Below are 12,871 nucleotides of genomic sequence, written 5' to 3'. Positions count from 1 at the left end.
AGTTAATTTTAATATAATTAGAAATCCAGTTCTAGTACAGTTAGGCATTTATTGTGTATCTAAATATGTATGCATCTACTTTGTTTAGTGGAATGTGTTTGATGGGCCTTGTGGTAAACATAATATTTTATTCATTTCATCTAGCACTTCTGCCTCCTTTGTGTATAACTCAGGCCATCAGTCTTTGTGGTGCTGAAGTTCTGCAAAGTCACAAAAATAAGGACCAACTCATACATTAGTCTAGTCTGATTTCTAGTCCTAGCTAGACTACATCCCTGATGTCACCCAGTGGTTCCAATGAAAGTGGGATGATAAATCCATCACGCACTACCCAATTGTAGCGGCAGAAGTAAGAAATGATGTACTTCCAGTGGGAAGTGGGGATGGTATTACAGGCATACCTCAATTAACAAAACCTCTGAGAAAGAAGTTTATATTTAAAAAATCTTTTAATGCCTGCCTAGCCTCTTCTACTTCCTTGATCTTTGTCTAGCTGGAAGCTTTTTTAGCAGCGTCAGTACTGAGAAGATTGCAAAAAAGGGGCAGAGAAACACAGACTTTTGGTGGCAGCATGTGTGCAGTAAACAATTCAATAAACTTTGAGCTAGGAAAGAATGGGATGCTACTCTATCTGATCTTATTATAGACATGTGTCAGCCTGCAACAGGCAAGGTAAACAGCAGCTGCCTCCAAAATCCCTTACCTTGCACATATGGACAGCAAAACCTAGAAAAAAGAGGAGTGCAGAAAAGCTTGCCTCACCAGCTACTCCCAACACATTTAAAAACAATAGATCTATAAGTCTGCCACCAACATTGAAATCATTAAAAAAAAAAAAAGTGGGGATTAGTGAAAGAAAAAAAAATCATCCCTGCATGCATTACCAACCCACCCTCTCCCCATGAGCCTTAGGGTCACCATAAGTCAGAAACAAGTTGAAGGAACACAACAACAATGGAATTTGGAAAACACATTGCTTCCTAGAATGTTCAAAGTGTTTTTGTTTACTCATGCAAGTTTTATCAGGCTGTTTCATTTCACTTCTGTATAGTTTAGTTCTCAATAAAAATCTGTTGAAAGATGTTCAAACTACACTACTTTTTTGTGATATAAAAACAGCATCTATAGCTGGCATCTTCAGAGAATGCTGGCATGGAAGTTCCATGCTGGTGAAACGTCAGAAACAAACACTTCTAGAACATGGCCACATAGCCCGAAAAACCATATCCTTATTCTTTGAATGTTATCTCTTCCTCTGGGACCAAAGTTTCTCTTAAAGAAGTAATGCCCAGGAAGAGACCTACTTTATTAACTGAGGTATTGTTGTTAACTGTCATTTAGTTGACCTCGACTATAGTGACCTCATGAATGAGGGACCCTATCATCAACAGTCATGCTTAGGTCTTGCAAAATCAGGGCTGTGACTTCTTTCATTGAATCTATAATGTAATATTGTGTAATGTGGTCTTCCTTTTTTCTTGTTGCCTTCTATCTTGCCAAGCATTATTGCCTTTTCTAGTAAACCGTGTCTTCGCATGATATGACCAAGTTACTGCCTTAGCATAGTCATCATGGCTTCTAGAGAAAGTTCAGACTTGATTTGCTCTAGGATCCATGTACAGTAGATCCTTCCCGGCGGTGTGCATAGGCATGCATGCCATTACTCTTTCTGGTGTGCGGTGCCATTTCTTCTGGCGTGGCTTCCAACATATGCTGGAAGCGGTGTAAGATGCACCTAAGGCGGGCACACTGTATTTGTCTTTTTGGCAATACACAAAACTGTAAACTGTCCTCCAGCACCATGTGAGATGTTGTTGTTATGCGCCTTCAAGTTTATTTCTGACTTACGAGACCATTCTCACTACTCACTTAATGTCTCTGATTACTAGTGGCCTCTAAATATAAAATCATACCCAACTATTCCTGAATTTCATATTTGATGTAATGCACAGTTTTAAAGTAATACCGGTGGCAGAATCATAATGATGCATCCCTACATCAAAAATGGGGTTCCTGACAGCCAGAAAACCCTGTCAGGAAGAATAATAGACCTGCAAGAATTTTGTAGCATTTTCTCCAACATCCTGAAGTGTTGCAGAAGTATTATTCCATGGAGAAAAAATGTATGGGCTTTTGTTTTTTGTTTTGTTTTTTCATGGGAAACCAGTGTCCGCATAAAAATGCTCCCATTTTCTTTCCTCCACAGAGTAATTTTTCTGCAAATACCTTGGGATGTTCAAATATAGCAAGAATTTTGTTTGTTGTTACATGCCTTCAAGTTGTTTCCAACTTTTGAAGACACTAAAGTGAACCTACCATGGGATTTTCTTTGCAGGATTTGTTTGGGGAGGGTGCTTTGCTTCCCTCTGTAGCTAAGAGAGTGTGTTTTGCCCAAGGCCACCAAGTGGGTTTTTATGGCTGAGAGGAATAAGCCTTGTTCACTGCACCAAAAAAAGTACTAGAAGCACATTTCACCTCACCTTTTACTTCACCTGCCACTGAAGAAATGCCATTTTATACTTGGGTGCACTTCCTATTTCATGCTCCCAGTTCCTGATCCAAAGGATCCTGCTTATGGGAATGGATCCATTTAGCTAGATCAGAGTGAACAAATGTAGCTTTTGCTAGAACTTGTTGTGCGAGTAATACAATCGTCATTTGGTAGGCAGATTCCCCTCTTCCCATTTTTTTGGTAATAGTCTCTTAATGAATTATGAATGTCATACTGTGAAAGTCTCCTCTCAGAAGCCAGGCTTTGTGGCTTGTTGAGTAATAATGTTTTCAGTGGTGCTTTAGGGCATGCGGAGCACTCATGGCTTGCTAGCCCACTAGGTTCTTAGCAAAGTCCTTTCCTCTCATTGCAAGACAATTAATTTTTATGCTTAATCTACCGACGCCAGCCCCAACATTTTTTTTTATAATATTTAGTCAAAAACCAGTTTACAGCAGGGCTTTCCTTTAAATGTAATATGTAATACAATAAATATGATGGCTGTTGAGGGGAGTATAAAAGAAAGTGGTTATGTGCAGCTAAGGGCTTCACATAGAATCAGGAGGAATTCTCACAAAGAGACATTTCTTGACTCAGTCAGCCTGAAGGGTATAATATCTCTCTCTAACATTTCATTGTAATCTTTCTGATGATACCTTAGACTGTCAGCTTGGGCATAAGAGCCAAAGCTGATTTCCCACTGACTCCCAAAATAAATTAATGATGAACATTTATTTTAAAATATAATAATAAAAGGAAACACAGAGAGAAACAGAAAATATTCTACGATGTAAAAACTGGTTTAGATATTCCAATTCCAACATATCTGCAAAATTGACGTGCCTAGAATTTCAGCATCTCTCCCGGCTCCGCTCCTGTCACCTCTATTAATTTCATAGATCATTCTTTAAATGTCATCAGTGGCATGGTGAAATGCCGCAGATACTTAATATTGTCAGTCCTCGGGTATGAGAACATTGAGACTATGCCCTCAAAATACACAGAATTCTAAATGGAGACAGGAATTCCAAGCTATATATCCCAAATTCTTACTACCCAATGTAAGAAATCCACAATCAGAGCATCCCCAACCCAGTGTTAAGTGGTGGATCCAACATAAGTGTGACAATAAATCCACATGCAGCAATGTTTTGCCAACCAGTCAACTCTGAATGGCCACCAGTTATTTGACGCCGATGACAACGATGATGATGATGATGATAGGTATATTCATTTTTATCCAGACTTTCTCCTGAAAATGAGACTCTAGGTGGTTGACACCATATTTGAAACAATACAGGTTAACAACAAGACAATAACTTTAATAAAAGTATACATATAAGATTTATGAAGTTAAATTAGTATTTAGTTAAATATTAAAAATATTAAAATGCATTGAAAGACTACATACCCACCTTAAAACAGAACTTCACAGCATTAAAAGCCAAACACTAGCTAGATTGTAAAAGCCTGTGATGGCACAGAAGTATTTTGACTTGCCATCAGAAGGAGAGCAAGGATGAGCCATCCAAGGGAAGTAGTTCCAAAGTCTGGAGCAGCCAGTGAGAAGGCTCTTGAACCTTATTCGAAAATAGCAATTATTATGTCATAGTAGAAGGATCTGCAACAAAATGTTGTGCCCATCTATCGGGAGTGCAGTTATTCAGATGCAGAATGGGTAAAATATCGCTAGCAAGTGCTGTGTAGTCCACCTGGACCTGAGTGTACATATAGTCCAGACCCCAACACACACACCAACATTATTGTCCAGTGTGAAAATAGCCCTTTGTGATCCCGAAACTTGGGTGGGGGATATGTTTGGCTATTCTGGTGCTGTTTCAGGTGACCATTGAGCCTAAAGACAACGAATTGCATCCTTCCCCCCCCCCCCCAAATTGCCATTGACTATTTTTCATTCTGATAATTTTTTTTAAGTATGTGGCAGGTTTTGGGGCATGTACTAACCAAGGTCCAAGTGAGCACAAAAATGATCCTCTGGATCTAATTAAGTTCCCCATCCATGTGATAATATACAGGGAACTCAAGCAAGGCAGTGTATTCCAGCACACCTTGACCCACATTTCTTTTCCAACAGGTCATCAGCTTTCTGTAAACATGTTCTATGCTCAGTGGGCTTTCCTTCCACAAAGCATTGTTAAAGAAAAGAATTATCCCTTGTTTCCTTTCCCCAAAAAAATATTTTTGTATTTTTTTCAAGTGCCCATCTTCCCGACCCCACCCCAAAACATTTCAGTGCCTTCCTCTTGATTCTCAGTGCCTCTGTGTTTGCTACAGTCCTTTTGGCACACAGAAATCATCAGAGCAGCTTGCAGTGACTTACCAAGTCAAAACTGCATAAGAGAGGTGGACCAAAGCCAGAAGGCTTTTTCTTCTCCTTTTTCTCTGAAGTGGAAATATTTCCTTCTTCAAAAAATCCCCTCTTGGTGCTCCTAGGAGTCACTCTGACCATATCTCATCCCATCCCATTCTCCTTTCTAGTTAATTATTCTTATTTTTCCCCATTGACTGGAATGAGTACTGAATTAGCAATGCTTTGTGGAAGGAACTTATTCACAAGTCCTTCCCATCACTGGTCCTATCCCATCACCAGAAAGGGGGAAGGAGAATTATGCTTTGCTGTGTGATTCATGTCCATCTGCTTGGAACGTGTCTACATCTTTCCTTCCATATAAAGATAAATGTGTTTAAGATCTCCAGGGCTCACTCTTTCCTCAGCACTCAAGAGTTATTTCTTTGCTGGGAAACAATTAGTCTGCGGATTTACTTCTGCCTTGGTTTCTTCGTCTTCTTCTTTCCTGTCCCTCCTCCCTCCACCTCATCCATTCCAGCAGTTACTTTATGGAGAGTTAGGTATTAGCAGTGTGGCAGCATGAGATTCACACGGAGAAAGGAGCATAATACGAGCCATTCCCGCTGCTTGTGGCAGCTCACCTAGCATTTACCTTAGAGCAATCTCACCTTTCCTGTGATGAAAAAGTCAGTGATTTGCCACACGGCCCTTGTGAGCCCTCGCTATGTAACATAATTTTCTGCGCTGTGCTTGTCACTATAAAACCAATCTATTTTTATGGCTGTCTCTTATCTGAGATATTTCTAGCTAAATGAAACTGTTCCATTGTTAGGGGGTTGTTCCTTCTCTCCTCCCCCCCCCCTCCTCTTTTCCTTTTTTTAAAGCTGAGAAAAACAACAGTGTTCCTTCCTTAACCAAAGGATTTAATACAGTAGAAGGCAAACATAACATCCCAGCTAGGGACTTAGCCAAGGTGTTTTTAGAAAGTAACATTGTCTAAATGAAGACCTGTAGCCCAAATGAAGAACAGGCAGTCTGGTTGTTTTATGAGCTCAGCAGCACTCTCTCGGTGGGGATAAGCAGAATAATATCTTCAGAACTAGAATGTTGTGGTGTCTTGCTCAGAATAGAAGCCATTCCAAAACTGGAGAATTTGATTTGAAAAACAAAGCCCTTTGCATGCTCTACAAGCAGTGAACAGTGGATACCAGAAAAAGCTCACTGGTCTTGCCAGGAGTCTCTGAAAGAAGCAAAGCATAAGAATATATCCAGGAGTCTATTTGATACAGAGCTTGGAATGTTACTTCTTAAAACTTTACTCATTTTTTGATCATTTGCGTCACTACTTGAAACTGTGACTCTAATTCAGAGATGTAACTCCATAAGTTACGTGTTACTAACAGATTCCTTGTTGTTGTTGTTTGTATCCTGTCCCCCCCCCCCCCCAAGTTTGGCACTTGGAGCGGCTCACAATTTAAAAAGAATTAAAAACATTAAAAAAGAAAACATTACACTATTTACAGTATTTTCACATTTCAAGCTAAAAGACTAAAATGTAATTTAAAAGATTAAAGACTCTTAAAAAGAATTCAGCACAGCACTCTCTAGCCTCTTTTTAAAAAATGTTCAGTTTTAAAAGCCTGCCTTGATAAAAAGAGTTTAGCTTGCTGATGGAGGGATAACAAAGAAGGGACCATTTGGGCCTCCCTAGGAAGGGAGTTCCAGAGTCTAGGGGCAGCCACCGACAAGGACTGGGAAGTGCTAGTATGTTGGGGAAACCACATTCTCTCAGCCTCAGAGGATGGCAGTGGCAAACCCCCTATAAATAAACCTGCCAAGAAAACTCCATGATGCCTCTATCAACCCCCTCCACATCACTTGCAATTCCAGAAACCTCTATCAAGTCTCCCCAGGCCTCAGTCATCCAAAAATTATTAGATCTTCCAACAGTCTGAATGAACAGCCAGCAGTTTCTTTGTCAGTTTTTACAAGGGCTTGTTTTTAGATTCCTGCCACTTTAAGGAAAGCCCCCCCCCCCCCCCCCACATATGTTAAGGAAAATGCAACATGGGATATACAGTGAATGAAATAAAACATGTATGTGAGAGTCAGGGTGACTCAGCAGAAGCAATTAGAAGCCACACAGGTGTAAAAGGTAATGGAATTAACAAGTCCTAAATGCCAAGGACAGAAATGTAAAGTGGATAATTGAACACACCTGAGAATTGTTAAGTGGACAAGGTGAAATGATGAAATCATTAATTGTGGGTTGAACCAAGAGAGCCAATGAGAGTGGATGTACACGCCCACTGGGTGGAAACAGACAACAGTGGGTGGTATTTTGCAATGACTATAATAATGGCTATGAATCCCAATGTATTTTGTGGGTAGTATTGGATAGTTTTGGAGCTGTATATAGTAGAATAAAGTAGATCTTTTATATAAGACTACTGAGTTGTCTGGTGTCTTGGGTGAAGATACAAGAGCCAGCTGGATCCTGAAGAAGTGGGAAGACTTCTGTGGAAGCAAGAGTGAGAAGGCTTGGAGAGTTTGTCAGGGTCTTCAGCCTATTCTCTGTAACTCTGCTGCTTTAGAGCAAAGCTTTAACCACTGGCCAAAACTGGTCAGCGCCGGTGCGTAACAAGGTGGTGAGTTCGAGCCAGAGGTGAAGAGCTACAACTCCCATCATCCCTGACAGCATATTCATCATCTCTCCTTAGCTCCATACAAATCCCATGTAGTGGTAACTACAACAACTGAGAGTTGTTGTTGTTAGGCATCTTCAAGTCATTTCCAACTTATGGCAACCATAAGACGAATATATCATGGAGTTTTCTTGGCAGGTTTATTCACAGGGGGTTTGCCACTGCCATCCTCTGAGGCTGAGAGAATGTAGCTTCCCCAACATACTATCACTTCCCAGTCCTGTTGAAGAGCCCTGTGTCCACCCAAAGCTTACATCTTAATAAATTGGTTAGCCTTTAAGGTGCCACAAGACTCTTTGTTGTTTTTCCTAAGCCTGAGCAACTTGATCAAAGCACATTTTGTTGGGAGCACCGCTCATTTGTGAGTTATTTAAAGTAAGCTTTGAAAAATCTGTCATAGCGGCACACCCTGCTTTGGGAAAATGCATCTGGCTCCCTCATTGACTGCTTTTAAAGGGGGCCTTACGACCTGGTTGTTTGAATCTCTTCTTAATTGAAATTGCTTTTAATTGACTTGCTGATGCTCTCTGTAGTTGAAGAAATTTAATGGCTGCTGCTGTTTTATTGTTGGTGTTGAATGTTTATATAGGGATGAAAATCATGCAGCCCTCCAGAGGTTGTTGCATTTCAGGGTCTAACATTCCTTATCAATTTAAGCAATGGATAAGGAAAGCTGGGAGGTACAGTCTAAGAGTAGAACAGGTTGCAACTACTGTATATATACATGTCTAAATCTAGAAATTTTAGTCAAAAAATTGACCCAACAAACCTGAGTCTGCTTATCCATGAGTCAATGTTAGTACTGTACTTCAACTCTTATTAAAAAAGAAACTATCCCCTGGTGAAAGACAAGACTAGTGTAATCTGTCGTAGAAGCCCTGACACACACACATACACATCCATACTCTCTCATCTATCTAGCCTTTAGCATGAGCACAAACATGAGCCTGCTGGAATTCTGTAAGTTTTTTGCATTGATTTTCTTTGCTTCAACCTTTAAATCCTTGGTTAAATGTCACTAAGTTTTACCCTCATCTTATCCACAGGACATATCAAAATCCATAATTTTGTCCCCAAAACCTGCTCTTAATTTATACATGAGGTCAATGCATAGTCAAATATATACGGCATTTCACACTTCAGTTGCATTCACAGTTGATGTGTCCAGTTCATGGTAGAACTAGTTGTTGGATTCTGGCCAGAATCCAGTTGGTACTCAGTTTCATAGAATCAATGGAAACTGAGGGGCTGTGCAGACCCTAAGGGGCAGTCTGCAGCTGCCTCGAGGTGCACCAGATTGGGGCTGCGACAACCGCACACTGTGGCCCTGACCAGACCTTTCCATGCTGCAAAAAGGAGCCCCAAAAACAGCTCCTTTTTGTGCCTTGTAAAGGGCACAATAGCCATGACACCACAACTTGAAGGTGTTCCTTTGGTGTTATGTTGTGCAGATGCAGCACCAGAGGAGCACCAGGATCTGACATGCCATGCAATGCAGTGCATGGCATCACAGCACCCTGGGGGAAGAGCCAGGGCATGCCTTATGTAGATGCTACACCCCAAGTCCACCCCCAGGCTTGAACAAACTGCCGGTCTGCACAGGGCCTGAGTGAGTCAACATTTAGGACATCATCACACCAGCTTGCTGTCCTGCCACAATTGCACTAATTTAAGAATGGAAGCATACCAGTTTGGCTTCATTTCTTATCACACTTCTCCTCACAATAGTGCTTTGGCAATCCATGTGTAATCTGTTTTCCACATTGCCAATCGCTGCCTTGTAGGAGGAAGACTGGGAATGAGCAGTCGTGGGTGCCACTCACCTCCCAAAGACAGCTGCTGTGTGAATGTGCACACAGCAGATAGCTTTGGGAAGGTACTGGCAGCTATGATTGCTGCAAGAGGGAGAGGAGGAGAGAAGCAGCACGGCCAGTCAGACCACATGGATACCTGAGAAGCAGAACTACTGTGGAACGAACCTATCACACCAAAGCAGAAATTTATTTATTTAAAAGCAGAAATGGAATAGCAGCAAGATTGAGAGCCTATTGACAGGTTTTGCCTGTCAATGCAAAGGTGCATAAATAAGAGTAAAGTCCTTCTATAAATTCAATTGATTCAATGGGCCTGCTTTGGCTGGGACTGACAATTTGATTTATGCCAGTACAGTGGATCCTTGTTATACGCTGGGATTTGGTTCCAGGATCCCCCATGGATAATAAAATCCATGGATGCTCAAGTCCCATTAAATATAATGACATAGCAAAATGATGTCCCTTATAAAAAATGGAAAATCAAGGTTTGATATTGGAAATTTATACTTTTTAAAAACATTTTCAAACCATGGATGCTTGAATCCGTGTATAAAATATCCGTGTATAGGAAGGGCCGACTGTATTTATGTAGTGTTGTTTTCTGGGGTGAGTTCAGTTATGTTTTTAGTTTTTTAAACCACAGTCAAACACTTTCTGCCTGGAAATGTGGTATATTAGTACATTGAATAAGGAAGTTAATAAAATAATCTGAGATCTTCCTTGTCTCAGTGTTGTATTTATTTAAAAATATAGTTATTTATGTTTAAAGTCTACCCAACTTTTTTTCAAGAGTGAAAAAAAGTGTCAGAATGGACACATTCATTCTTTCATTCATTTTAATCCAGTGATTCTCAAGCTATTTGATGTGGGGACCAGCAACTCCCCCCCCCCCATGTGCATGTGTGTGTGCATGCCTTCATGCTGCCTGTCACTTTATGGCAACAAAATGAATTTCATGGGTTTCTTAGGCTTGCTCTGAAATATAATCTATAGCACCTGATTTTCCTTTGTGGTCCCCAAGTATTAACCAGGACTAACCCTTCCTATCTTCCAAGGTCTGACAGAATCTGTTCCCTACTGCTGAGTGGTTTTTTTAATGCAAATGTCTTTTGCACTTTGAACTGACTTTGCAGCAATGTACTACAGATGTACTGTATATACTCATATGTAAGTCTAGAAATATTTGACTTACCCACATGTTAGTGTATGTACAGTAACGATAGATAGATAGATAGATAGATAGATAGATAGATAGATAGATAGATCAGTAACGATAGATAGATAGATAGATAGATAGATAGATAGATAGATAGATAGGACCCACCTCTTGGTGAAAGTGTAATCTGCCCTGGAAACACTGACCCCGCTCTGTTCTCTCATCCAGCCTTTAGGATAAGTAGAAACAGTTGTGCCTGCTGGTATTTTGTAAATTCTTTGGCATTGTTTTCCTTTGCTTCATCCTTTAGATCCTTTGTTACATGCCCCTAAGTTTTACTCTCGACTTATCTATAATCAAAATCCATAATTTTGACCCTCAAACCTCCCCTTAACTTTTATACATGAGGTCAATTTACAGTCCAGTATATACAGTAAGCTGAAGACCAAGGGAAAGATAGGAGGAGGAGAGAAAATTGGGACAGGAGAGGATTATTTGAGACTGTCCCTGCCAAACCAGGTCCATTGGAGGGTAGAGTATTGTCTACCCCTACAACAGATGGATATCTGTGGCCATTTTTGCCTTTTGTTTCTTGCTCCTAGTGATTATGGGGCTGTGCAGACAGCCCCAGAGGCTGCCCCTTTTACAGCCAGATCAGGACCATGGCAACTGCATGCCTCGACCCCAATCTGGCCTTTGCAGAACACAAAAAGGAGCCACAAAAACCAACTCCTTTTAGCGCCCTGCAAAGGGTGCGATAGCCGTGGTGCTGTGGCTTTATGGCGCTCCTTTGGCATTACGTTGTGCAGACACAGTGCCAGAGGAGCTCTGTGATGCCATGCACCATGTAGAGCGGCACATGGCATCATGCCGCCCTGGGGGGTCTGCACTGGGCCTAAATTACTGTTTATGCCGTCACTTCTTTAAACCATAATATAAAATCAGTGCATCCAAAATATGAGGCATGTGGCATATTTGGATAATAACTAACTGCTGTGACTGTGTGCATAGTTTTATTCTGATCTCAATACATATAGGAGCGAATATTTAAAAGCAAACCTAATGTCATCACCAATCCATTGTTTTTCTTGTCACTCCCTCCCCCCCCCCCCCGCTTGCTATTAAAAATACAGTGTCAGCTGTCATGAACCTTTATTCTTTCTTTCTTATCGAAGAGTTTCTGGGCACCGAAGATAAGGAACGCTTCAAGAACTCTTTTATACTCACCTGTACTAGAAAACAAGAGCATCTCAGTTGGCTGGGAGGGAAGAAGCAGCTGCCTCCAGAAACAAGAAACAACTGATGCATCAGGTCATACAATATTGCACTGCACTTTTCCCCAAAGGCATTACGCTAAAAACATGCATTACGCTCAAGTATGCAAATGCTTTCATAATCACTGCTCAGAGACTTTGGGGTATTTCTGAGAAACAAATACAAAAAGCAGAGCTCTTGAGATATTGACCAAATTCTTAAATCTTAAATGGGAACAAGAATAAACAGGGCATATCCCCACTTGATCAGATTTAATGATGAGGAGCACAGCATGGTTTTCCTTTAGTTAAGACAGTGTAAAACAGCCTTTCACCACCTTTTTACCTTAGAGGAACCCTTGGAAAAAAATTCAGGTCTTAGGGAACCCCTGCATAAAAATGATTACATTTACAGCTCATGTATTTAATAATCATTTTCAGTCATAATCTTGTGGAATTCCTGGCAGCCGCTCATAGAACCCTGGTACAGAAAGCCTGGTACAGACGGGCAGTTTGCGGTGCCCTCACCACAAACTAGGGCTAGATGAGGCTGGGCATTTACATGTCCATGAGGACGCTGCCATCATGGCTTGCTGCCGTCCATGCAGGCGGTGCCATGATGATGCACAAAACCACGCAGCGTGTACACGTCACTTGCCAGAAAGAGCATCACAACATCGATGCACAGCACTTAGGGCACAGCAAAAAAGAAGCCGCTCTAAGAAGCGTCTTTCAGGCAGCGCATCATTGCCACACTCTTTGGTGGCTGTGGTAATGATGCAGAGCTAAAAGGGGCGGCACGGAGCTGCCCATCTGTCAAGCCTGAGCCCCTAAGTTTCCAGGGAACCATGATTCAAAAACCCTGGTATAAAATATTGATGGAATTTTATAGAGCAATGCCACCAAAAATATTTTTAAATGACAAAGGCTATGTTTCTTCCTTCCAAGAAAGGTGAATAATATATGAATCTTGATCACAATCCAGGGTTTGAACCTCATGAGAAAAGGCTGGAATTTAGCCTCTTAACATTCTTAGCACGTGAGTTAAAACTTAGCCATTTTCAAACACAGAAAAGATTAGATGAAGTGTGTAACACCAGCTGCTGTGACTAGCCAAACATCAGTTGACTATGCATACGAT

General features: G+C 41.0%; 1 protein-coding gene across 1 annotated transcript in view; it reads left to right on the top strand.

The window, feature by feature from the left end:
* Positions 1-11,780, top strand: part of SAMD12 (sterile alpha motif domain containing 12) — a 180,235-nt gene extending 168,455 nt beyond the window's left edge. Inside the window, exon 5 of the mRNA XM_089518390.1 lies at positions 11,653-11,780. Coding sequence (XP_089374516.1) covers positions 11,653-11,780 — 128 coding nt within the window. The remainder of the gene's footprint in view (positions 1-11,652) is intronic.
* The last annotated feature ends 1,091 nt before the right edge of the window (positions 11,781-12,871 follow it).

This window comes from Sceloporus occidentalis, unplaced genomic scaffold (genome assembly GCF_023333645.1).
Source record: "Sceloporus occidentalis isolate IW3139 unplaced genomic scaffold, rSceOcc1.0.p SCAF_3, whole genome shotgun sequence".
Lineage (NCBI taxonomy): Eukaryota > Metazoa > Chordata > Lepidosauria > Squamata > Phrynosomatidae > Sceloporus > Sceloporus occidentalis.
The sequence above is the reverse complement of the archived record's forward strand: the minus strand, read 5'-3'. Positions and strand labels throughout refer to the sequence as shown.